General features: G+C 38.7%; 2 protein-coding genes across 4 annotated transcripts in view; one reads left to right on the top strand and one right to left on the bottom strand.

Annotated features, from left to right (window-relative positions):
- Window positions 1-430: 430 nt before the first annotated feature.
- On the bottom strand, window positions 431-6764 carry ddx1 (DEAD (Asp-Glu-Ala-Asp) box helicase 1). The gene is made up of 26 exons (XM_079475563.1): window positions 6445-6764; window positions 6286-6337; window positions 6097-6160; window positions 5954-5983; window positions 5734-5830; window positions 5562-5609; window positions 5326-5409; window positions 5157-5240; window positions 4966-5042; window positions 4810-4882; window positions 4534-4610; window positions 4312-4426; window positions 4085-4223; window positions 3941-4001; window positions 3769-3867; window positions 3592-3681; window positions 3319-3507; window positions 3123-3174; window positions 2881-3027; window positions 2688-2779; window positions 2522-2594; window positions 2270-2342; window positions 2112-2154; window positions 1931-2026; window positions 1675-1795; window positions 431-1579 (listed from the first exon to the last, which is right to left on the bottom strand). Exons 1-26 carry the CDS (start codon window positions 6458-6460, stop codon window positions 1449-1451), a joined length of 2223 nt encoding a protein of 740 aa, XP_079331689.1. The 5' UTR covers window positions 6461-6764; the 3' UTR covers window positions 431-1448.
- nbas (NBAS subunit of NRZ tethering complex) overlaps window positions 6743-26620 on the top strand; it is a 149309-nt gene continuing 129431 nt past the window's right edge. For 2 of the 3 annotated variants that reach the window (XM_079475561.1, XM_079475562.1), the window contains exons 1-18: window positions 6746-6866; window positions 7167-7218; window positions 7520-7556; window positions 8084-8161; window positions 9040-9087; window positions 9552-9595; window positions 13104-13237; window positions 14767-14900; window positions 17084-17182; window positions 17567-17705; window positions 18991-19056; window positions 19210-19338; window positions 20484-20547; window positions 20906-21099; window positions 23306-23566; window positions 23822-23947; window positions 24571-24722; window positions 24803-24940. In XM_079475561.1, coding sequence (XP_079331687.1) covers window positions 6774-6866; window positions 7167-7218; window positions 7520-7556; window positions 8084-8161; window positions 9040-9087; window positions 9552-9595; window positions 13104-13237; window positions 14767-14900; window positions 17084-17182; window positions 17567-17705; window positions 18991-19056; window positions 19210-19338; window positions 20484-20547; window positions 20906-21099; window positions 23306-23566; window positions 23822-23947; window positions 24571-24722; window positions 24803-24940 — 1988 coding nt within the window. In that variant the 5' untranslated portion in view covers window positions 6746-6773. Of the gene's footprint in view, window positions 6867-7166; window positions 7219-7519; window positions 7557-8083; window positions 8162-9039; window positions 9088-9551; window positions 9596-13103; window positions 13238-14766; window positions 14901-17083; window positions 17183-17566; window positions 17706-18990; window positions 19057-19209; window positions 19339-20483; window positions 20548-20905; window positions 21100-23305; window positions 23567-23821; window positions 23948-24570; window positions 24723-24802; window positions 24941-26620 lie in introns of all 3 variants that reach the window. The other variant, XM_079475560.1, reaches the window with a different exon arrangement.

The raw sequence follows: 26620 nt of genomic DNA on the forward strand, positions 1-26620 counted from the left end.
ACTTCCTGTCCCTTATTTTCAAACCGTAATCCGTCGCTCATACATAAATCCCTCACAACAGTCAAATCTGTGAGGAAAAGGAAGGTGGAGGCTTTACAGGTACCTGTAAGAGCTTCCTGGAATGTGACTGAACTTACATACCCCCTGTTTGACTCAGTACTTTAACCCACATCTTGTCGCGGGCCCCTGGTTAAAATGTTACTCCGTCTAATCTTTGTTCTGTCCGCACCTTTTAGCATTTATGTGATGATAATTGTGCTCAGACATAAGAAAATATTCAGAAATGTGTCATTAGTCTGTCGAGTAGCATGTTGAACGGGTTAAAATTGAGACAGCAAGGCTTAGGAAAAGAGCAAAAGGCCAATGTGTGTGTGAAGGCATTTAAATGTATGTAGTGTCATTGTTAGCGCTGGAAATAAAGACACACTTGGACAGCTGGAAATCATTTAGTCTCAAAGATGCTTAGAAGTGTGCATGGAAACACACATGCACACAAACGGAGCTACTGCAGTTACATAACATGAAAAGAAAGCTGGAAACGTGAAGAAAAAAGAAATCCCTCAAATATGTTAGTGTATTGATTATTTTAACAGCTACCTGTAAAAGTGTAGCAGCCCGATATAAAATTCCAAGAGAATTTTGCAGATTTTCCAAACAAATGTGAGCAGAAACTGAGAAAGTTCACAGATTCAGTCTGGGCCCAATTATGACTCAGGAAACTCAGGATTTGTTTAGATTGTACATTGGCAAGCTCCATTATGTCTCATCTTTTGTGTGGATCTACGTATATTCTGTTATATAATCAGATTAAGGGCAAGAATCCAAGAAAAGGTACGTGTGGTCTCGTGTGTGGATTAGTTTAAAACGCAAGCGGTGCTGTTAGTTTGGGTGTAATTACAGAGAGACGTCCTGTGTGTGATCTGAGTTTAAACGGTAGTCTCTAAAAGCACAGGCTTGCCGGGTGACTATATACAGTTGTCCTTTTTGGATTATTAAGGACTTTTAACTTAATTGCTCTCTTCTAGACTGATCTCTGCTGTAATAAAGAGAAAAACTCTCCAGACACAAATCATAAAAGGTGCGTTACGTAGGCCTCCTGGCGGTCAGTCTCTCTCCATCAAGACAAGTGCGCCTCCTAGTGTCAATAACGGTCGAGTATTTAAACTCAAAGGAATTCATTTTCAAAAAAAACTAGTACTTAGTCGGATTGGTGTTAGTCATCTGAATACACTCAATTAAAATAGTCAAAATTCTATATTTTGAGATATAAAAAGAAATTGAATAAAATACTCAAAATGTTATGCCCTTTCAATGTATTTAATCAAATAAAAATTTCTTTGCATGTCAAACCATGCGAAAACAACAAAATGAAATGCTTTTTTGTAAGGTTAGTGATACATGTTTTTACATTTACATGTCTTTGAGTGCTAGTTTGCGTGCCGGTAGCTTCAGAAGGCTTTGAAGAGCTGGTTGGGTAGATAGCAGAGATGAAGGAAGGACGTCTGTGCCTCTCTCTCCAGGTTGGCTAGTTCCCGTACAGTTGGGGCCAATATATCCACATGGCCCTTATAAAGACCACCTGGTGTGCGTGAGGGAAATAGGTAATAGAAACAGGCAATAAATAGAGTGAAGAGAGGCATACAGGACACAAGGAAGACATATTAACACACTCACCCCCTGTGGCCCTGCGCTGCCCGTAAGTCACTTTTCCATCAAACTCATCGACAGGTACTTTGATGTCAGGTTCACATTGAGTGATAGTGCATTTTAGATGTTCCTCTATTTCAGACAACAACTATACAAAATAATTGAAATAAACATGACTGTCAGAGTTGCTTGGATTTGCATTTAGTTCAAAGTTTACAATTGTGTCCCTTGTGTTCTCTTTTGCTGCAAAAAAATACAGAATGTCGCAACAGAGTGTTCTCACCTCTTTTTCATTATACCAGATAGTGCATCCTCCGTTTTCCTTGAGTCTGGTATTATTGCAGCTTTTTCCTCTGCTGGGACAACTGTGATACCACACCTGTGTGTAATCCCCCCACACAAACACTGCATTAGCACACACACACACACACAAATTCTTATTAAAAAAATTCCTTCCTACTTGCCTTCTCCTTCTCCATAGCAACCAGTGATATAGCCAGACCCATCCTGTGGTGACATCACACACATCCATGAATGACTCAATGTAATCGTAAATGCACAGGCATGCTTATCTTCGCATAACCAAGAAAGAGTGTCGGTATGAAAGCATGTTAGACGTCACCTGTCTGCTCTGCCGACTCTTCCAATGCGATGAACGTAGTTCTGCTTTTCATCTGGTAGAGTCACATTTATCACTGCAGAAGAGAAGAGAATATTGCAATTGTGAGCAGAGTTAGAAAAGCAATGAGGTATTTTTCACCAGCCTATGATATCACAGAATCCTGTGCATGTGGTTCAGCAAACACTTGACACTTAGGTTTTTGGTCATTTCAGACATATAAGAAACATAGAAATACCGGCCCTTCATTCTTACCGTAAGGGACACCGCGGATATCTATTCCTCTAGCAGCCACATCAGTACAAATCAGAAACTTCACTTCCTGTTTCTAAAGCATAGACGACAGAAAAATGCATGTGACTCTGATTATTAGGCAAGCTATTCAACGCTTCAACTTACTTTATATTTTCCACTTTTTTACCTTGAATCTCTCCAAGTTATATTTGCGCTCATTTGGTTTCCGGTCACCGTGAAGACAAACACAAGATAACTGGTGTCCTTTCTTGTCTGGGCCTGTAGGAAACAATTTGACAAATCGTCACACAATTCAAATGTTTGCATGCAGACCTGATGGCACATAATGGCTGTTAGATAAGAGTGTTTAATGGGCTAACCTCCTCCTTGTCTGATAAAATACTCCTCCAAATTGTCACAGTCAATCTTTGTTCTGCAAAAGATGATGGCCTGATCCATTTTATGCTCTTTTATGGCTCTCACTGTATATTCTCCTTTCAGAATCTTGATGGCCTCTGACCACATCTCTGATATAAAACCGTATAAGTGGATTTAGCTACAAGCACATTTTATATCAGATCCTTTTAAAGGTTTATAACTGATCATGAAAGATGATTTTCACCTGGGCTGTTGGCTCCAGGTCGTGTGTCATCTTTGGCATGAACTTCATCAGTCTGTAAAGCACAACAGGGTTTTAGCTCCAACAGGGTTAACACACAGCTTCAAACATTCGATGCGGAGGAAATACAGGACTGATATGCCAATAAACATCTAGCTATGTTTTTTGTAACTTGGACTGAGATCTTAAAATTGTGTACCCTGATGTGGTTCTTGCCCGGCATCTCCCACAACTTGTCGGTTTTGGGTTTAACTGGCACCACCACGTGATGGACGGTTTCCGGCACAGAATCTTCTCCTTTCAGATCCACCCAAGTGGGGAAATGCATGATCTTCTCTGAGAGCTTCTTTACATCGAACGAGTGCAGCGTGGCAGAGCAAACTATCACCTGCAACATAAGAGGTCCTCCAATGAAGAACTGTACCCAACACACTCAGGTAAAGTAAATCTAAGTACATAAAGCTTCAATCACCTGTAGTCTCTTGCCATCTGAGGTGACTTGGGGGATCTGATTGTAGATCCTCATAATGAAGTCAGTGTAACCAGCTGTGAGAAGTCCATCCTGGAAACAAATTAAGGTAGGTTTGTTTATAAAATCTACTTTTCACATCCAACAGATAAACAAGTATGCTAAAGGTGTTTTACATACACACTCATCCAGCACCAGGAAGCGGACTTGGGATAAATCCAGTTTCTTTGTGGATATGAGATCATCCAGTCTGCCAGGGGTCCCAACTACAATATCAACCTTAAAGAACACATTTTGTTTTTAAAAAATCCTGTTTTAAATTTCTAAGAGTCTAAGAGATTTGGGCACTTACCCCACTTTCCAAAACGGAGAGCTGTTCTTTAGCAGCCACTCCTCCGATAATGAGAAGATCCCTGTGGTGTTGACATATTTAGATCCGAACACTTCACTACACACCAAATTAACAAAACTGAAACTCTTCAGTCACTCATCTCACCTTAGTTTGGGGTTCTCAACATATTTCTTGAAATGGTTGACATTGTTGAGAGTTTGTTCAGCTAGCTCTTTAGACGGTTCAATGATTAGGGCTCTAGGGGCATTGGAACCGGATTTGACCTCGGTCACTTTAGCACTCCCTGAGGACGAAAGCAAATGACCGGTGGAAACATAAATCAAATACATTCGCTGCAGGCATAAATCAATCAAATCTGATTTGAAGCTCACCTGTCTGGGCGGATTTGACCACATGGCCATCTGGAGCCTGGCTCAGGGCAGAATAGCCATCTTTAGGTTGGTTTTTGAATGGTTCATCACCGAAGTTGAATTTCAGTTCAGCGTTCTTTTAAGGGCACAAATATGCATGTTAAAAGAAGGTGGCATATATGAGAATGTTCAAAATTTTTGCAAAAAGTGTGAACTGGAAGCAAAAACTTTGTTGTTGTATACCTTTAAAACACAGGAAGCATAGAAGGGCTGGGTTTTTAACTGTGTAGGGATCTCAAATGCCAGACCCAGATCATTACCTGTGATAGCCAATCAGGAATCAGTTACAGCAACTTCCGTGTGTATTCAACGTATCATTTGAAAGTACTATTTATGTCTTCAGAAATATTTTTAAATCTGAATAATAATTTTAGTGCCTTATGTGAAATACAGTCACAATACCTAAAAAAACATCTCTAAGAACAGAAAAAAAAATAATAATAATTAAAAACATCTTACCATTTTTGGAAAATGACATATGACCTTTGTCCATATCTAGGTAGCAACCGATGACATCATGCATAGTGAACTCCTGGAAAACACAAACAGTAAATAACATCTACCGCTTCTTAAGGTTGAAACAGCATCAGATCCAAAACTCCCATCACGCCGTACCTCTCCATAACTATCAAACTGCTTATTGTGAGATTTCTTCCCAGTTCCCCCAAAGCCAAATCCATCCTTGTCCGTCCCTAAAAAAAGTGAAACCGTAAAACAAACATCGCTTTGAAACCGTAAAACAAACATCATATTATGACATCGCTAGATCAGTAACAAAGTCAGACCGGAAGGCATAACAAACATACCCAAGTCTAGTGATGCCTGGCTAGTGGACCAGCCCACCCTGCACAACCCTTGATCGTGACAGGACACCTCATAATAATGTTTCCCTAGACAAAAAGGAGGTGAATGTATCTTCCAGGGATCCTTCTGGTTTTGAAAACAAACTAAAACACAATAAGGACGTTCTCTAACCTTTTGTGACCGCTTTGGTGGAACGGCAGCCATGCCACTCTTTAAATTCTCTGCTCTGGCAACACATGCCATCAGGACCAATAGCTGGAGAAACAAAAGGTGTGCGCTATAAAAATAACTACTTGCTGAATCACAATCTTCTAAAGAGAGAAGAGAAGAATGGAGTACTGGATGTTTTCTAATGAGCCTATTTACATGTAACACATATGATGTATTAAATGATGGAACACACTTACCAAATGCAGGACTTCGGTCATAGGGGTTCATCTGCCATCTATTGAAAACTGAGGAGGGCAATGACAAACCAAACAACAACAACAACAACATTTAACCAAACAATGGAGACCATCGAGATCTACTTTATTTGCAATAGGATCATCCAGGTCATTTATGGAAGGTGTATAATACCTGCTCCTCCTGTCTTTACAGCACTGCGTCCCTTCTTTCCCTCCTGCAGGTCTTTAATGGTCTCATAGACTATTTGGATGACTGGAATACTAAAGGCCTAAAACCACATTGACTTCATTTTTGCATTTCATCATTACCATTTTCTTTTTTTATATTTATTAACATAGAAACTGTTGTGTTAATTATAAACATTTACGAACGCAAAATGTTTAAACCTTACTCCAGTTTTTCCACTTCCAGTCTCAGCTGCCTGTAAACAAAACAGAGGCAATGCTATAACACTCATACACTTGAGAAGCTATATATTTGTGAGGACTCCCATAGAGGCACAGATTCTGCACTGGAAGTCGATTAGCATCTCACCATGAGCACGTCTCCTCCACCCAGAATCAGTGGGATAGATTCGGCCTGAATGTCTGTTGGCAACCTTAGGGGATCAAATCAACATTCACCTCATCAAATGGATAATCGGGTCATTTATTTATAAACAAATAACGTATGTGAGACGTGAGACGTTAGCGTAAGAGAACCAAATAAGATCGTGTAACTCACAGCCAGTCCATTTCTTCCACTGCCTGAGCAATTTCAGCCATCACTCCCATTTCTGGAAGATAAAACGAACAGATTTACACATTGTAACGTTAAACACACGAATCGTAGTTAAACACGTTTTAAGATACTACTCCTGTCATAATGACAAGTCAATATTACCAGAGAACGCAGCCATACTGTCAAGCTCCTGCGATGATCTCTACCGGAAGTAACGTGGAATAGCGTTTGACAGAGTGTTACATGGAAAACCTTCCCGGTATGTCTTGCTTACTTTTTGTTCCTCTGTTTTTATTTAAAAAATATACACAAAGGCTAATTTACTCTCTTCAACTAATTACTATTAGCAATTAAACGTTTCTGTAATATCCACGTTTTGGAAATCATTTTTAATTGTCAGTCACGGTATTTACAAGATAAAGCTAATACCTATAAGTGTACTTCGCAGGCTGCCGTAGTGTGACGTTGGCGCTGGACAATTCATTGAAAACATGGCAGGTGATATTAAACTAGAAGACGAAGAGGAGAATATTTTATACGACTTACTTATTAACACCGAATGGCCACCCGAAACAGACACTCAGGTTTGTCAGTATTCGTTCGCTTATTCTGAAACCAATGCACGTTTACTTGACTTTGAGATATATATGGAGATTTAATGACAACTGTGCAAGTTGGGTTAAGCCACGTATCCAAGTTCATAATCATGGCAGTGTTTATAAGTTTCAATGACTGCGCTTTATCATGATGAAGATTGACAGTGCTTGTGTTGTAATGCGGTGGTAAAAGTACAAACTGTATTCATACAGGGGGCTGTAGACATACGCTAAACTCATTGATTCAATATTGTCAGAATTGCACATGTTGTCTTGTTTTATTTTCAGCTGCGTGGACTTAAAGAACGCAACTCCTCACTCGTTGGCAAGGCAGTTACAGGTAACTAGAATTGAATGAATGAGTACAGGTCTGTTCTTCAGTTATGTATATACAGTCATTTAAAATGAATTAAAGAGGGCTGCATTTAGACAGTGCGTTTGGACGTGACTACAATACACATAAGTGCTGTCTAGGTAGGCAGGTCACTTTAGGGTTGGAGACACAGCCCGTATGTATTGTTTTAGTGACATCTGGTTTTTCTATTATTTACCTTTTGTCATTGAAATATGTATCATTACAGTTACACCGAACATATTCCACATTCACTGGATAATTATTTGACAAATATTTTGTCTTACAGGGCCTTTCAGGTTTATTCTTCATTATCTTTGGTACAGGTGAGATATTGTGCTTTATACCCTTGTTAAAGGAAAGCCCCCCCTTTGTATTTAGCGCCGATAACAGTAGAACGTTTATACTACATTAGATGGTTATTTAAATGCTGAAAGATTTGGATATTGCTAGCACATGTAGTTTTATACAATTTCATACGAGTAGTTCACAAATAAATGTGTAGATGTGTCCTGTGAGCCTTTGTTTTAAAAAACGAAATAATAATAAATAACTAACAACTAAATAACAATAAAGAATACTACTAATTATTGAATAATAAAAATACTTACAGTTTTACATGTAGGGTATATTTTTGTATATATTACTACCCATATTTACTTAAGTGTTCAGTAGCTCATTACAGCACAAGGTCAAGTATTTATTTTTAATTATTTTAATTGGCATCTGGACATTTTTGAAGTGGCCCAAGCCTCTCCCCAACACCCGGCCCTGATTCTAAGCATCCGTTTGTTTGGGTGACACTTCAATGCTATTTGGCTCCTCACACTAAAAGCTTGTTTCTGTGTTTTAGCCCATCCAGCTCAACTCTGCCACCCGGGCTGGTGCGCCTAGCAACCAAACAAGTGAACTGGCAACTGGTGCTGGCAAGGTGATGTCACCCGCTTTTCAGAGAATCTGACCAGTTTAGATTTTGTTGGGTCTGGTGTTGATTTAGGTTCATCATTCTTTTTGTAGTTGTCAGTAAATCATTACTTTGTTCTTAAGTTTTTTAAGCATTTAAAGGGATAGTTCATCCAAAGATGAAAAGTCTGTCATCATTTATTTCCCCTCAGGTTCTTTTAAACCTGTACAAATGTATTTGTTCCAATTATCACAGAGAAAGATATTTGTAAGAATGTTAGCAATTTTCAGTTATGGGACATTATCCACTACCATAGTACGAAGAAAATATTGTATTTATTGGTTATGTTGAACACATAATTGGATATTTAAAGAATTAGGAAAACAAAGAGTTCTCGGGCACCTTTGACTATCATAGTAGGAAGAATGGTTAAATGGTAGTCAATGAAGTCCCAGAACTGGATATGACTAACCTTCTTCCAAATATCTTTCTTTGTGTTCATCGGAACGAAGTCATTTAAACAGGTATGAAATTACATCAGCGTGAGCAAATGATGACAGAATTTTCATTTTTGGACGAACTATCCCTTTAATGATGTGTTGTTCACACAACAGCTTATTTAGCTTCTTATGATGTGTCTTTATTTTAATTAAACTTCTCTTTGTGGTTGCAAACCATGTAATCTCAGTCCATGTAATCTCTGCTGTTTTCCTTCCTCCTGCCAGTTATCTAGTAATGCAAAACAGGGAAATATCGGCTAAGGCTGCCAGCTTTAATTAGCTATTGATCTGCAGATAGAAGACAAGGTTCTTTGTGATAGAAATGTTTAATTTTTGTGTGTTTTATGTCCTGTGTTTGCTTACCCATTCTGTTGCTTTTTTCTCATTTTGTTATTTTCCATGCAGTAATGGGAAACTTCTGGCTGTGGTTCAAGACCAATGTGTGGAAATTAGGTAATTCTGCACATTTATTGGAAATGTTGGCTCTTTCTATAATTGGTTAATTTTTCACCCTCTTGTCTCACGTTTTGTACGGTTAAGCAGTGGTACTTCTGAGATTGATTATGTTGCGCACATGATGTATTTTCAAATATACAGTATATGTGTATGTGTGTTCTCATGTAGAGTTTGGTTTCAGAAGGTGTGATTTATTACGTTTAGCATTAGCTAATCCACACTCGAAAATGAAAGTCACGCTTGAGGGCACGAGGGAGCTTTTTCTTGTAATTTGGAGCCTGGTGTTTGAAAAAAGCATCAAATTGCTTCGCCATAAGATGTATAGTTCCACTATGTGAATACATTCTCCTTTGTTTACCTTGTATAGTTATTGTAAACTCGAAACTCTTAACTACTTATTGTTGTAATTGCTGTAATTGCTGTTATCAACACACTTCTAATGGGCTTTTACTTTCTTTCAGGTCAGCTAGAGATGATTTTGGATCAGTCATAGGGAAATGCCAAGGTATAGTGAAAGTTTTTACTTTTTTACTATTTTGCAGCTAGTTCTCCAAAAATAAGAATTAAAATTGGCATTATATTTACTCACCTTTGTGTTCAAACGTTCTATGGCTTTCTTGGATCTTTGGAAACATTGTGCCTTTGTTTTTAAAGTGTTGCATTGGGTTGTCTGGGTACAATCTAAAGCTTCAAGAGAACAGAAAAACTTAAAATAAAATAACTCCAGACGACTCGTGTGTATATTTTAAGTGTCGTGAAAGCATAATCATAGGTTTGGTGGTGAAAAATAAAATACAATTCTTCAATTAAATAAGTTTTAAGCTCTGTTTGTTCATTGCATCCACACACGTGGATGTCTATGGCAGCATAGCAATGGACCATGTCAACACGACACAGTGAGCGTCCACTGTGGACGAAATTTTAATTTAAATGCACTGTTATCCGTCTCTAATGTCTTTTGTAGCACCGGTCGCATCCGTTGTAGACAGGGTGAGAGACATTAAGATAAAAAAAACCTTCATAAAATAATGCATTATGTTTAATTTCATTTTTCTACACCAAACCAATGTGTTTGCTTTCAGGACACTTGAAATCTACAGGACGAGTTATGGAGTTATCGTTATAATTTTTTTGTGTCCTCTAGAAGCTTATGAACAGGCCCCCATTCACTCCCATTGAAACTTCAAAACCTCAACACACTTTTTATTGAAAAATCTGTACTTTGATCCAAAGACAGCCATATAGGATCTGAACGACATGAGAGTGAGTAAACAATAACAAAATGTAAAATTTTTTTTGGTGAACTACCCCTTTAACCTTATTCAACCTTAGTTTTTGGTCATCAACATCAGTGGCCATTAAAGGCTCTATTTGTAGTTCTCTTCCCTGCTCTACAGCCTAAAGAGCATTCCATTTCCATTGAATATTTTATGAGCAATATCATTCAGAGTGTGCTTTCAATTCACTTTTATTCCTCAACTGTCTTAGTTCATTTCATTTAATTTCATGGATATATGCTTTCAGCCAATATCTTTGGTAAAGGCAGAATTTGCAGAAGTGTGAACTATGTAATGAAGGTGCTGGATTAATTCTGCTTAGTCTCATGCGCTCTGCTATACAACCAGGTTTTTACTCGCTGTACGGAATGCAACGTTTTTTTTTCCGGATAAATGCGTGTTCTGTGCCGCAACCCTGATGGGCTTGTCTTTCCCTCTGTGACAGAACGTAAGATATTTAACACATGTAACCTTCTTTCATTTAAAATGAATCCATGTGTAAATAAAACTCTTCTATCTGTGAAGAAAATGCAGTGTGAATCCTGAAGGAGATAAATGTAATAAGCTGTATTTTTATGTCACATAGGGTGTATGCAAGAGGTCTCGGAAGTGCTGAGGTGCAGTAAATGAAATATGATTTACTACAAGTGCGTCTTCAAAGTTTAATATCTGTTAAAACCATATGAAATCCCATCACGTGCAAAGTTTTATCCTTTTTGGATTCGGGTGACTTTCAAGTGGTATTATTATAGGAGCGAACTGTACACAATATTTTGGTCAGAAGAGACAACATGATACAATTTAAATTTGTCTGTTTGTTCATGCTTAATTTATGTCTATGTTTAGAAGTACATACATCACCTCAAAGCGATCCCATACTGAAAGTCCCAATTTGATTACAATGAATAGCTATTCTATGTTGCGTTTAAATGCATTAATTCTTGTTTGTGAGTCCCTTAGGTTGTTTTTATTTACAGGGAGCCCAAAATGACTCAGCAGTCTTTGCGCTTTCATTCTGAGGATGATGTTTTTATAGCGTGTCCACACTCAAGCAGTTGACATCGCTGACTGTGCATTTTTCCTTCGTAAAACACCCTCAATTTTTTTCCGTGGTACACTGCACACATGGAGTTTTATTTAAATTAGATTTACGATGTGCGAATCTTGCCATATACGGTGCGCTCATCTCACAAATTCAGGCATATTGGCCCTAGCGTTCATCTTCGATTAATTAGCTTTTAACAGCTGAGGGGTGATTTATGGACCCTGCTTAAGCGTTTCCCCTACCGATCTTTATCTTGCTAAGTGCCATCATTCATTGTAAAATACTGCCCCCCAACCAATATTTCTGAAATTTTTTTACTTTAATAGAAATCGCCAGCTTGCGTTTCTAACAACACAGGGGTCGGATTGATACGATTGTTGCTATGGTAACATTCGGCTTTGATGCACAGTGCTGCTATCGCTTGTGTCTGATCTCGGTGGTACCACTCAGACCAAAGGCAAACATTTTTAAGTGAATATCTGTTTGATTAACCCTGTCTTGTCTTATGAATTTCCAAAGCACAGGCTTTGAAGCATACCGTCTGCGCGGCGCTGCGGCTTATTGAGATGAGCTGTGATTAAACAGTTTTTGGATCAGATTTTTACACCGCGGATGTTGGACTGAAGTTTAAGTGATATAACTGTACTGCTATTATCAAGCTGTGTTTTGAAGCTTGAAAATTGAGAAAGCCTTGAGCCTTTTCACACAACGAATCAGATATGTGCTCAGTGTGGTTGCACTTCAGTACCTTTTGATATTTGATTGTTCTTTTTGTCACCGTCGACCGCAGCGGTCGTCACGAGAGAATGGATCTCGATCGCACAGGTGATGCTACATTGACAGTGCTCTTTAAAATGGGCCCATATTTGTATTGATTGTTTGGCAGACAGGCAGGATGAATCAGAAAATTGGATTGGAGAATGTCACAGTAAAAGTGAAATGATTACGTTTTGATCAATTGCGAACAGATGTGGATTTATGGTTGTTTAAAGTCCCCTTGGCTTTGGGGGTTGATAGTTTTAATTGTTATTGACAACCCTTAAAAAAGCAATGTAATTAAAGCTAAAGCGTGTATTTTTAGTGCCATTGACACAATAGAATAATTATAATGCTTGTTTTCAAACAGGTTTCCAAGCCAAGCTATTTCTGTACTTGTACATACGTCTTGCAATATGAATGAAGGATTATCAGCGCAATTCCAGCGATTTCAAAAACTATAAATTCTTAGAATTTGTGTTTATTGCCATTTATATTAAACCATCTGATATATGTAATAAGACCAGATATAATGTATGCGTTATGATTGTGACACAAAATCTGCAAACCAGAAGCAGTAATGGAGAAATGGCTCTTCTAGGCCACAAAATAGTCATTTTTTTCCAGATACAATTTTCATGTGGCCATTTATGAGGAATATGGAATGTTATGGATACGACATACTTGACTAGGGAAAACTAATCTTTAAAAAACAAAAATGCTTTAAATTCTAATACAGACTTTAAAACCACCAATATAAACATTTGATGATAACTTTTTTCATCTCCAGGTTGACTTTTTTATGGAATTGCCCATCTCTGAATGCTATATTGGGATAGTAAAACATATTTTAACATCAGAAAAAATGAAACGCTTCAGCTTTAAAGTATAATGCACTTATACGTATTTGTCTTTTGTCGTCTGCCCTCCTGCAGTGCCCAAGGACCCGAACTCTCACTGGCGTAAGGTTGCATGGAGTCATGATTGTGCCCTGCTGGCGTATGCTGACAGCACCGGCACGGTCCGAGTCTTCGACCTGATGGGCAGCGAGCTCTTCATTATACCTCCTGTACGTCAACCTTCCACTCCACTCGTCTGTCTATATTTCTCACCTCCTGTCAATTCATTCTCATTTCGTTTTAGCTTTTTCGCAGTACGCCACCCTGCCTCCTCCCTCTGTTGACGTCTCGCTTAAGGTGCACAGCATCAGTTCTGTTTCATCTGCTGAACTGTCCTCTTGCTCTCTACGTGTGATGGTTATAATGACTGCACCCTAATGAGTGGGTGTAGTTTGCCCTCTGGCTCATTGCTCAGCATCACATATGACCAACATAGTTGTTGAAACATTTATGAAGATCGACTAACATACACTTAAGTGTAGGGATGAGTCTTGTGGGTATACGATTTGGTAGACGATCATCCGATAACTAACAAATGTTTATCATTTATTTTTAGGCGAGATATTTTTAGCAGCAGTGAATTAAAGGTCCAATGTATGTGCAATTCTTTGGAGGATCTATTGACAGAAATGCAATATAATGTACATAACTATATCTTCAGAGGTGTTATGAAAGACCTCACGCAAGGAAGCGTTATGTTTTTAGGACCTTAGAATGAGCTATTTCTATCTACACACTCCGCGGGTCCGCTTGCATGGAATTCACCATGTTGTTTCTACAGTAGCCCTAAACTGACAAACTGCTCTACAGAGCGCGGTTCGTAAATATGTTATCTCCTTCAGGAAAGAAGCGAAAACATGACGACATTGTTGTCCTGTGTCAGCCACAGCAGTGCTTCAACTGAATGGGTGCAATTCACAACCTCACCTCTAAATGCAGCAAGATTTCATACACTGAACCTTTCATTTTTCATGCCATGCATTAGCTGTTGTGTAAAACCCTTTGAGAAAAGAGAGGTACTATCATATAACTTCAGACCAACTGGTAATTAAAAAACACTTAAGGCTCATATCCAATTCAAGGATTAAGATATTCAAATACACACATTGTTTTTTTGTACTTTGGTGAACTTTATAATCGGGGTAATTTTGTGTGGTTTTAGCTTTTGATTTATTAAAGTGCTTTTAAAAGTAAAGTTTCTTTCTTCCACTCTCTCTACATTCAATATATTACAGTATATTACTTTTGACCGGCTGCTTTGACTGGCTAGGCCCTCCCGCCTGCCTCTCTCAAGAGAGGGCTTTTCCCCACTCCGTTGCCCATGCAAAGAACACATTTTCTGGCTCCCTTCAGCTATAAGCCCCCTGATGCCCCCGACGGACATTTTCAGAGTTTTTATATCATAAAGAGCACGGTCTTGACCGCTTTTGCCACTTTCAAATCCCCACATTTCTCCCTCTGCGAACCTTTTGATCGCTCCGATCGCCCCCTCTCTCTCTCTTTCCCTGGTCCTCTCCTGCATTGCTCCACAGACTTCCATCTTTCTGTTGGAGACTATTAGTTTAGTCTCTCTCTCCATTGCGGAGTCTTCGTGCGTAATGACCTGTACAACTCTATATAGTTTTGTCACTTTGTAACTCAACTTCTGTCTCTCTACCACGCTTGTTTGATGTCTTTCTTGTTGTCCTAATCTCTCTAGGCTGTGAGCTTCCCTGGAGATTTTAGTTATGCAGCAGCCGGTCTGATGTTTTTGGAGTACACCGCTGGTGCCCAGTGGTCAGCCGAGCTGCTGGTTATCACCTACAGTGGGCAGCTCAAGAGTTTTCTGGTTAGGTAAGCAGAAAGGAGCCTCAGGTGGAGATAGAAGTTTCATAGAAAATGATGTCACCTAGAGACGCTAATGTTCACAAAAACACAAATAAGCTGTATAAAGATGTATTATCATTTAAATAATAGATCCCTGAGCACATTATGCTTTGTGTTTTAAGTTATGTTTACTTTCAGAGTGTCCGGCACTTAAACCATAAAGTTGATGTTCTCCTTGCAGAATCTAAAATATTTAATATTTACAAAAAGACCATCTTAAAAATAAGACCATCAAAATGGTTATTAATACCCCGAAGAGGATGCAAAATCAGCTTTTCAACATTAATAACTACACCCAAATCATCCTGTTTAAAGGTTCAATGTGTAATTTTTTGGAGGATCTATTGAAACAATATTATATACATTACTGCTGTTTTCTGAGGTGTATAAAGACCTTACATAATGAAGCTTTATGTTTTTATTTCCTAAGAATAAAATATTCTTGGTTCCCCTGCATGGAACTTGCCATGTTGTTTCTAAAGTATCCCTAAACGGACAAACTGCTCTACATGCTGCGGTTTGTAAATGCGGGAAAGAAGCAAAAGGGACTTCTTTGTTCTGTGTCAGCCACCATAGTGCTTCGAAAGGGTGGGGGGACAAAGTCGCAATTCGCAACCTGACCACTAAATGCCGCTGAATTTAATACACATAACCTTTAAAAGATTATAGTCGTAGCTATAGTGTGTTGCTTCTCTAACCTTGAATGAAGCCTTTGTGTTGGATGTCAACATCATATTGTCACTGTGGGTGGAATGAAAATGTGTAGAGCATGCTGGGGATCAAAGAATACACAGTCCCTGAAGTATATTTGTCAAGAACAGTGGGTTGCTTTTCAGCTCCGAACAAACCAGGGACTCGCATCTCAAAAGACTACATTGTCATTCATGCTTGAAAAGACAACACCCAATATTATAAACCAAGGGTACGCAAAAAAGGATAGTGAATATTCAGTTAACAAAAGAGTGCTGTGTTGCTTTTTTTTTGGAAGAGACACAAAAAAATCTGTGGTTATTGGACATAAACTTTGACTCATCAGTGGCTATCATAATCTAAAAAAAGCAATGTTTCCAGTTGGAACAGATCCCGCTTAACATGAGGCAATACATGAATCATACATCAAGGAGGATTATAGAACAGGTTTACTAGGGATGATTCTGATTCTGCTTCCTGCTGGCAAATGTTAAACGTCTGGAACCAGCGCCAGATGTTCCACATCTACATCCAAAATCCAGTGTGTTGTTTTTTATCTCAGTAGTACTATGAGGGGGGGATTTTTAGCTCTTGAGTATTAATGAAATTCCCTGCAGTTCCTAATTTATAATTCTTTATATAATCAGCTCAAAGTTCTTCAAACCATCATTAAACTGTTTTCAGTAATGGCAGATAAATATAGAAAATTGTTTAGTCTTCTCCGTAACTTTTTTTGAGCTTTAAAAACCTACAGCAAAGTATTTTCACATTTCATTATTTTTTTATTATGTTTCTTATAGGAAAGTATTCGTGATTGTATTACTTTAAGGACATTTTGGAAAGGGATGAAATGTTGTTGAAAGAACCACTCTCACTTTCTCCTAATCTCTTTCCTCTCACTCTTAGAAATTGTTGAAACTTGAAAATTTTCTTTAAGTAACAGCGTAAAGGACTTGCAAATACCAAGCTATAAATGTCTGTTCTGAGTGAATTGTGTACATTAATACGTAATTGTTGTTTATGGTGTGAAACAGTGGCTAAACAAAATTATTATATTTATCGAGCATCCTGCAAAGTTTAGGGACCAGTTCACCCCAAAATGAAAATTCTGTCTTTATTTACTCCACTTAAAGGCGGGGTGTCCGATTTGTCTTAGCCGTTGTTGATATTCAAATCAAACACACCCCATCTTTCGCTTTCTTCAGCGCTTGGCTCGACTAATGTGCACTGTGCACCTTACTGCTGATTGGCTACAAGGTTGTTTTGGTAATCGGCCCGACTTTGTCTAAACAAGTGTAATTCTGAAATCGGACACACCACCTTAAGTTGTTCCTAATCAGTATTTATTTCTTTTTTATGATGAACACCGAGAAAGATATTTGGAAAAGGGACAGGTCACCAAAAACTGAAAATTCTGTCATAATGTAATGTTAATAATTGATTTTCTGTTTCTCCCCTAGTGTTGGAACCAATCAGGGCTTTCAGGAGAATCACAGCTTTAGTTTCTCCACCCACTATTCCAATGGGATCACCACAGCTATATATCATCCAAGCCACAGGTGGGTCCCATCCTGAAGTCGCTGTATATTTGTTTGTGAAACAGAATCACCCTTAGGATGAGAATCCCAAATGTCTTTACTGCTTGAATTGGCAGTTCAATTGTATTTGCAATTTTGTTACATTCAGAGTTCTTTTATGAGAAAGGACATTAGCTGCCACATGGGGGCACTGTTAATGTATTGTGTAAAAGCGTGCAAGTTTGTGGGTGTGTTTGTATGTGAATTTGAATGTGCTGTTCACATTTGTTAGATGTCTAAATCAGATCCTATTCATCTGCCCCTCACGGACCACTTCACTCTGATATAACCAGGTTAAGGTGCTCCGTGTGTTTGGCTGTCTCTTTCCTCTGTCTCGCGCAATTGATGTGTTTGTCTGTTTCTCAGGTTGCTGCTGGTGGGTGGGTGTGAGTCCCATGACAGTGATGCTTCCCGGGCGAGCCGTTTTGGGATCACAGCGTGGAGGGTGTTATCAGGATTACCACACTATAAACAGGTCACCAGCTATGAAGATGACATTAGTGCGGTGAGTCTGTCCACACATGTGTGGAAATGTTTATGGAACGGTACTGCATTCATGATTTGCACAAATTGATTTTTGGGTGTCTTAGAATTTATTTATTTTTTATTGCTCGAACCAACAATCTTCTTTTTGAAGTTCTTGTCTGTGTAAAAATGCGATATTGCAATTCTGGTTGCCATGGGGTGTCTTAGTAGCCTGTTGCTAGGGTGTTGCTTGGGCGTCGTTTTACTGGCCCAAATCAAAAGCGCATAACTTCCAGTCTGATATCAGTTAAAGATACTATGGATTTCTTCTTTATTGTACATCTGTGGAATATTTCTTTTTTTTGATGCAGGAATGATAATAGCACACCTCCCTTAAAGGAACAGTTCACCCAAAAAGGACTCGCCCTCAAGTACAATCAAATTCAGTTTGATACATTATTTATTCCCAAAGGGCAATTCACAACATCACACAGAGTTACATTAACACTATATATCAAGCATCACACATAAATAGCACAAAATGCTATATAATAAAATAACAACAAAGAGTTGCTCCAAATCTTTGTTCTTGTGAACACAGAAAAATGTATTTGGAAGAATAATTGTAACCAAACCAGAACTGTGTGAGCTTAACAAGAGCTTTAGTTCTCAAGATTCCTTCTTCCAACTTTGTGGCTTTAAATACATGTTGTTTGGAGAAGATTCTCGGATGTTCTGATTGAAATTCTTCACGTTTTTATTATTCATTTAATATTCAATGATTTATTTATGGATTTGGCTTTTGGCTTGACATAGTGTAATGTTATTGAATGCGAGTGTGAACAATGTGTTTTCAAAACGAAAACTCTGCAAGCACAGTTTCATTGCCAGGAGGTCTGTGAAAGGAGCATGGCATTCTATTTTGAAAGTGCATGTTTGTATGTAAACATCTAATAAATAACATCTAATGAAGAGCGCAGATTCACATACATGCGTGATTGGGGTACATTTAAATTTATGCATTTGGCAGACGCTTTTATCTAAAGTGACATACACAGCATTGTGCTTTACATTTTGTTTGTGCAATCCCTGAGATCAAACCCACAACCTTGGCATTGCTAGTGCCATGCTCTTACCACTGAGCTACAGGAAAGCTGGGTTTCATCTCATTGCTGTGCCATTCGAAACTCGCCCACTGATAATAGCTGTTTAAAGGCATACATCTGTGAGAATATTGCAATGGGTGTAATGATGGGTGTAAATGCACCCGTGGTATTCATAAGATGTTAAGAAGTTATTACTCATCATTTCTTCTTCCTGTTTAGTCTCAGAGGCGTGGATTCCTCAGGATGCCCAGCTTTCTGCTTTTCTCCAAGCGTAACAAGGAACAGGTGACTCACCTTGGTTAGCTTCTTCTAGCTTAATGTTCTGTTTTGCTGTCTCTCCGGGGTAGTGAGACAGCATATAAAAAGCTCAAGCTCATTCTGCTAAGGACTCGAAATGAAAAGTGTAATGCCTAATTGAATGTGTGTGTTTTAACTCAGGACGGCGTGTTCAGAATGAGTTTGTCTCCTGATGGCACTGTTTTGGCTGTGATCCACTTCTCTGGAAGTCTGAGTCTCTGGGATATTCCATCATTCAAACTGAGAGGCAGCTGGAAACAAGAGGAACAAGTAAGATAATCATTGTGTGTGTGTGAGGAGATTTAAAGGCACAGTGAGTCATTTCTGCCATTTGTGTTTTCAAATGAAATTGTAAAAATTTGCTCACATTTAAAACAAATATCCGTCACGATGAACACATTATATAGTTAAGTTCTTTATCTGGCAAGCTCTAATCTGATAGGGTTGGTTTTACGCAACATTGGGGAGGAAGCGCGCACTGAATTTTTTATTGATTGATAGATACAATAATCACCTTAACATGACATAATCAACAGATTCGCCAACGTTTGCCAGCTTAAAGGTGTCAAATCCTTTATATTCCTGACAGTTTTGTTTGAGATACTTTAAAGGTCCAGTACAATTAAATTTAGCGTCATCCAGTGGTGAAGTTGCGGATTGCAACCAACTGCTTACTTCACCCCTCGCTCCCTTTTAAAGCACTACGGTGGCTGACACAGGACTAAGATGTCATCACTTTTTCCCTTCTTTGCCGTAGGGGATTTCTGTAAAAATAATATCTCCTAAGGCAGTTTGTCCATTTAGGGCTACTGTAGAAACAACATGCTGGAATTCCATGCAAGGGGAGCCACCGTGTATGTAGATAGAAATAGCTCATTCTAAGGTAATAAAAACAATGCTTCATTATGTAAGGTCTTCAAACACCTCTGAAGACGTATAGTAGTTATGTTTATTATATTGCATTTCTGTCCAAAGATCCTACGAAAAATTACAAGTAAGTAAGCTCAATATCCATGAGCAGAACTGTACAATCCGAGCACATTTTGGTTTTCGAGATATATCTGTGAAATATAGTACTTATTACTTTTGCACGAGCAGAAATTCTGATCGCAGAACACTGTGTAAAAGAAGCTGGAATGGGAAAAGGTTTTTTAATATCACTTCAGCTTTAATATCCCTCGCTGGGGCACAGTTAGACACGATCACGCATTTCCCAATATGTTGTAGGAGTATTTGTTTGTTGTTTGCCTGCCTGCATGTTTGTTTGTCTTTTGCTTCGTGCGCCAGACGAAGTTCAGACTCCAGATGTCACGCTGTTCTGCCTGACTGATTTGCCCACCGTGATTTTTGCCTCTCTTCAGAAACCCCCCCAGCAATCCTCTTTTACACTCTCTGACTCTCTCTCTTTCGTTTAGCCTGGATTTGACGAGATCAACCCGGAGTGGAAGACCTCACTGGAGAAAAGGAAAAAGATAAGAGGTAGACGGTCCTTTAACCTCAGGTGTTTGTCCACTTATCTTGTGCTATTAATTATATAGTGAGTGCAGACCCTGTCGGGGAGAGCGAGAAGAATGCTTTAATGAAGCCCGGTTTGTTGTGCCTTCACTCTGAGGCGTTAAATTCACACAATGATGTTTTGATTGTGGGTTTAGATAACTCGATTTCATAAAGCTTGTCTGTTCACGTGTCCTTTGTTCAAACTTTTTTTTCTATTTCTAATTTGAAAATAAGTTTCTGAATATGTTTCTCGTTTAGGCACGGAACGCTGACTTTGAAAGTCTGTGAAATGTTTATTTATGATATTAAGATCTCTGCTGTGCTTCTCTCTCTTGTTAAGATAAGGAGCAGTATCAGTGTCTGCTAGATGTGAGCTGGTGGAGTGAGACGGCACTGATTTTAGCTCGCTGTTCTGGGGCCCTCACGGTGTCCTCTGTGCAGACCCTTAAAAATCTGCTGGGCAAATCCTGCGAGTGGTTTGAACCCTCACCACGAGTCACCTCGGCCCATGATACCGGGTTCCTTAGTCTGGAGGTGTGTGTGCACGAGTTTAATGTGTTGCTAATGTATATACAGCTGAAGAAATAATTATGTTTTTTATATATATATATATATATATATAAATAAAATCCAGACACATTGTTTCTACAGGCCTATTATCATAAAAGTGGTTTAAAGGAAATGTTCACATTCAACATACATTTTCATGATAATTTGCTCAGCCCTGTTGTCATCCAAGATGTATATGTTTTTTTTCTTTAGTCGAAAAGAAATTAAGGTTTTTGATGAAAACATTCCAGGATTATTCTCTATATAGTTGGCTTCAATGGACTCCAAACGGTTGAAGGTAAAAATTACAGTTTCACTGCAGCTTCAAAGGGCTTTAAACGATACCAGACGATGAATAAGGGTCCTATCTAGCAAAACGATTGGTCATTTTACAGTTACTTCGGTGGAAGTACCGAGTCAGTGTTTGCAAATGTGGAGAGGGAGGACTGTTAAAAAAAATTTATATCAATGACGCATATTCAATTGTCTTTTGTGTCAGTTTTTTGTTTAAAATTTTCATTTTGTGTGCGTATCCTGGATTCCGCCTACGTCAACCTTTTCAATGTAATCACGTAATACGTGAAGTCGTGAACGCGCTTCGCAGAACAGAGCAATGCAAGCATTTGTGTTTTTAAAGCAAATTATTGATCGTTTCGCTAGATAGGACCCTTATTCATTGTCCGGTATTGTTTAAAACCCTTTGAAGCTGCACTGAAACTGTAATGTTGACCTTCAACAGTTTGGAGTCCATTGAAGTCCACTATATGGAGTATAATCCTGGAATGTTTTCATCAAAGACCTTAATTTTTTTTCGACTAAAGAAAAAATACATAAACATCTTGGACGACTACAGGGTGAGTAAATATCATGAAAATGTATGTTGAAAGTGAACAATTCCTTTAAAGTTCCTCATTCCCAGATAAGATAAAACCTCATCTAATCCATCTCCAATACATTGTTCCTTTGGCTTTTTTCCACCGATGTTGAATAGAAATGTGAACCTCGAGGGAAGTAAAAAGGAATGAAACGCAAGAAGAAGAGAAAATGATGTGGCTTTTTATTCTAGTTGTATGGTTGACGTGCTGCCGGGTCGAGTGTGTGAAGTTTATTTGATCGATTTTTCATTATGTGTGAGAATGAAGTGGCACGTCAGGTATTGCCAGGAAAAAGAAAATGTGATGTGTGTTTGAGTTCAGTGGAAACGGAAGATTCTGGCTGTCAGTAATCAGTCAATAATCAAAACAATCTAAACATACGTTTACAAAATAGTCCAAATATGTCTGCCTTGATTTTTGATTGTACTGTAGTCAGATGACAAATACCTCTAACAAATAAGCTTGGTAGTAACTAGAGAAAGCAGTCTTTTAGTATTCACATTTGTGTTAATGGCAGTTCTCCCGGAAGGGCACAATTTAAATTGTACTCTTTGCTAATGGGCTCTCATTTTGACAGTCAGGTTTTGTGGAGCCAATCACCTGAGCCGTAAATGCCTTGTGACTGATTGCTCTAGAGCTGATTGGCTAATGGTGCCAAAAGGACAATTAATGTCCAGTAGACTGAATTGTAACACCAACAACAGCAGGCCAGAAAAATTAAGGATTTCATGGTTTTAGGTCCAAAAATGTGCACAGGCAAAACATTTCGAATATATGCTATAAAATACTATATTGTATTATATCATCAAATATTGAGTGGACATGAATGGAGAAATATGCTTATTTAAATCACAGTTGGTGTAGTTACAGTCTCCATCAAACCTTAAGGGATAGTTCACTCAAAAAAATAAAACATTTGTCATAATTTATTCACATACGAGTTGTTCCAAATCTGTATAAAAAATATATTTTAAAGAATGTAGGACAGCAAACAGTACAGTTCTAGGGGACTTTGCCATAGTATGAAAAACTACCATGGTTGTCAAGTCAATGTGGTCCAAGAACTGTTTGGTGAGCATTTGACCAAATATCTTTCTCTGCCTTCAGCCAAACAAAGAAATTTAGGTTTGCAACAACTAGACAGTGAGTAATTCATGACAGATTTGTTTTAAATTTTTGGGTGAACTATCCCTTTAAAGTTACTGTCAATGGGGCCAATTTTTTTTAGTTGATAGTTCGAAATACAGTATCTTCTTTTGTGTTCTGGAGAAGAAGGGAAGTCAGAAATGTTGACATTTTCTTGAAAATGTTCTCAGTGTGAGGTCAAGTTGGCCCAAAAACGCTCTCGTATGGAGAGCAGCATGCTAGGTGAGGAGGACGATGGAGAGGAGGACTCGGACTCTGACGAAGAGTCCTCAGCCAAGGCGCGCTATTTCGGCTACGTCAAGCAGGGCCTGTACTACGTGACCGAGATGGAACGTTTCGCCCCTCCCAGAAAACGCCCTCGAACCGTCATTAAGAACTACCGACTCGTCAGCCTGAGGTCTACCACACCAGAGGAGCTCTATCAGAGAAAGGTGGGTTACTACAATTTCCACATCTTTTGAAACCATCTGACATTTAAGTCAGGATGTTGGAGAAAATTGGACGGAGACCTTTAAAATGGCATATTAGAAACGTCTGCCTGAAAATGTAAGAAAACCTTTAGCGAGACACTTCTGTTCCAGATAGATTCAGGTTATTGATGTAATATTAAGAGATGATAATAGAGCATTAATAAGACTGAGAGCTGTCGGTATGTTTACCTTCTATGTGTGTGTGTGTGCTGACAGATTGATAATGAGGAGTATGGAGAAGCTCTTTCTCTAGCTCAAGCATATGATCTGGATTCTGATCTCGTCTACCAGAGACAGTGGAGGAAATCGACAGTCAGCATCGCATCCATTCAGGACTACCTGGTAAGAACATTCTAAAAACCCCACAGTGTTTGTCATCCAAGCGTTTTGAATGATCAACCATGATTTTTTTACATGGAGTGTGACACCACTTTTCACTGCATACCAAATTGTACTCTGTAAATTGTACTCAAAGCTAACACGAGCCATAAATGCTAAGTGACAAATCATTCTGCCCTTCACTAGTGATTATTCTGAACTGTGTCATCAAAGCTAACAAAATATAAGTCAGTTTCATGCTTTCGAGAATCTGCAAAAAATAAGTCCTTGGCAAAGTTGTGCGGAAATTTAACAAAATGTTTAAACAACAAAAAAGGATTTGCTCCAGAACATTTTCTTACAGGTGTCATGTAAGTGTGATAGAGTGCTGCTTCTAAAGCCAATCAATGGGAAAATATGCTTTTTCCCCCTTAAAGAGCGTAGTTACAACATCGATTACCAGCAAAACATGGATTTTTCTGGTTTTGGATCATGTAAAAACACAGATAATACTGATCTGGAATTTGTCATGAGTAATATAAATGTATCAAAACGCAATGCAAGCTAATGTTATTTTTCACAACTGAATGAATGTCTCCACATGTGTTTACTGCAAAATTGCTTAAACTCTCTTTCTTCTTTAACAGAGTAAGATAAAGAAGAGATCATGGGTACTGCATGAATGTTTGGAGAGGGTTCCAGAGAACGTGGATGCTGCCAAAGAACTTCTGCAGTACGGCCTGAAAGGAACCGATCTTGAAGCTTTGATCGCCATCGGTAGCGGAGAAGACCGGGGCCGGTGCGTAATGTCAAATTCTCACAGGACCCGGTCTACTTTCATGCTACAGTATGTTATAACCAGGATGTCACCATCTCCAGATTCATCCTGCCTGGTGATGTGGACCTGGATGATACTCCATATGAAGAATTTCAATCCACAGGGGAAGAGATGGAGCACAGGAAAGAGAGGGAGGAGAAGAGGAGGCAGGAGCTTCTCAACAAAGTGGAGTTTAGCAAGTAAGACCTTTCACATGCTCCGTTCCATTTTTCTAAATAAATATCGTTTCTGTGAAATGATGTTGTTTCTATGGAGGATGTGGATGCGTGTGACTTGCATTGGTGCCTTAAAGGTTTACCCAGAAATAAAAAACACCTAAGGTGAGAATAATTTTGTCCTTACAATAGAAGTCAATGGAGACAATGTTGTTTGGTTATCAGCATTCTTCAAAATATCTTCTTTTGTGTTCGACAGAACAAAATACATATTTAGAATGACATGAAGGTTAGTAAATAATGAAAGATTTTTAGGTAAACTTCTATCACTTCAGGGGATTTTACTGTGTCTAACATGTAAAATGCAGGATGTCGCTAATTTATTTCCTGCTAACAATAACAAAAAAATATATATATAGATCAGCTAGTTAACCTCATTAATCAGTTAGTCAGTTGTTGGTCCACCAGTCTGCCATTGTGACTAATGCCTGGTAGATGTTCTCATTAAGCTCATCAGGAAGTCAAATTGAGAGATAGAGATCTTAGAGCGAGCACAGATGGGACGAGAAGAAAAAGAACGAGACGGATAAAGGGAAGCGAGAGGAAGAGGTGGAGGATAAAATTAAAACCGTTTATAGATTTATTTTTAATCTGCATAGGTAATTTATGCCTCTGTTGTGTTTTGCCTAGGAGGCCCTAATGAAAGATCCCTCTGTGAGAGCAAATTATGAATGCGCACACACATGGTGTGGGGTGAGAGAGAGAGAGAGAGTGTGTGTGTGTGTGTGTTGGGGGTGTCGGTGAAAATGTCACAGATTGGCTAACATTAGCTGTAAACACTGCACTAATCAAAACACACTTGTTTATACACAAACAGAATTGCTTAATTTTTCATCGCCAACTTGTTAAACACATACGCAGTCTCTCTGCATGCATATTACACAGTACTGTATCTAATTTACACTTAATTGCTGTATGTCTCCGGCAGCGGTCCGGCATCAGAGCCTGCGATTGCGTCTCCGCTCCTCGGGCTGTTTGTTTGTACGCAGGCAGCATATGTATCGCGCGTGATTATGCAACTTTCATGCGCGTCTGTCTGTATGTATAATGCATGACATCCTCTTTACTGCATCTGATGGAGTAAGAGGCAGCTGGGAGATAATGTAAATAAATAAACGGAGAGATGGAAAGTAAGACGGAAACAAAAGCATTTAGGGAAAGAAAGACAAGACACAGATGAGGTGACAGTGGATGAGGGGGGGGGGGGGGGGCTCTAATGGTGTGTACTGCAATTTCTCTTGACGGTTGGCTGTACTAATGCAGTGGCAAAAAAGACAATCATCATTCTGTTAATTTCTTTTTAACTGCGCCATCATTATAACAACGGGACAATATCGATCAGACCTAAAGGTGTGTGTGCGTGTGTGTGTGATATCAGGCACATTGAGCTGTTTTTTGCATTCCTCATCACAGCAACACTGCATATTTTGATAGTGATTCGGCTTAACTATGTCTGCATGTCACTCAGTATATACAGCATACATGTGTGAATAAAGCCTGTATATTCTCACAGTTTGTAATTACACCAGATACAATTTATTTTGCAGCAAGCGTTTAACAAAGTGCAAAATGATCTTTCTTGGATTTGATGCTTGTCAAGATGTTTTTCTTTGTTGCACATTAATGTGTGTTTCTTGATTCATA

The sequence above is a fragment of the Barbatula barbatula genome (genome assembly GCF_947034865.1).
Source record: "Barbatula barbatula genome assembly, chromosome: 15".
In the NCBI taxonomy this organism is placed as follows: domain Eukaryota; kingdom Metazoa; phylum Chordata; class Actinopteri; order Cypriniformes; family Nemacheilidae; genus Barbatula; species Barbatula barbatula.

Bases quoted from the DNA above. Each gene is read 5' to 3' on its own strand.
- ddx1 (XM_079475563.1), bottom strand. The intron at 5,984-6,096 runs GTGAGATGCTAA...TTTTGTTTACAG, and splicing joins GTGGAGGAGACGTGCTCATG to GCAGCTGAGACTGGAAGTGG. The intron at 2,155-2,269 runs GTGACGTCTAAC...ATGTCACCACAG, and splicing joins AGAGTCGGCAGAGCAGACAG to GATGGGTCTGGCTATATCAC.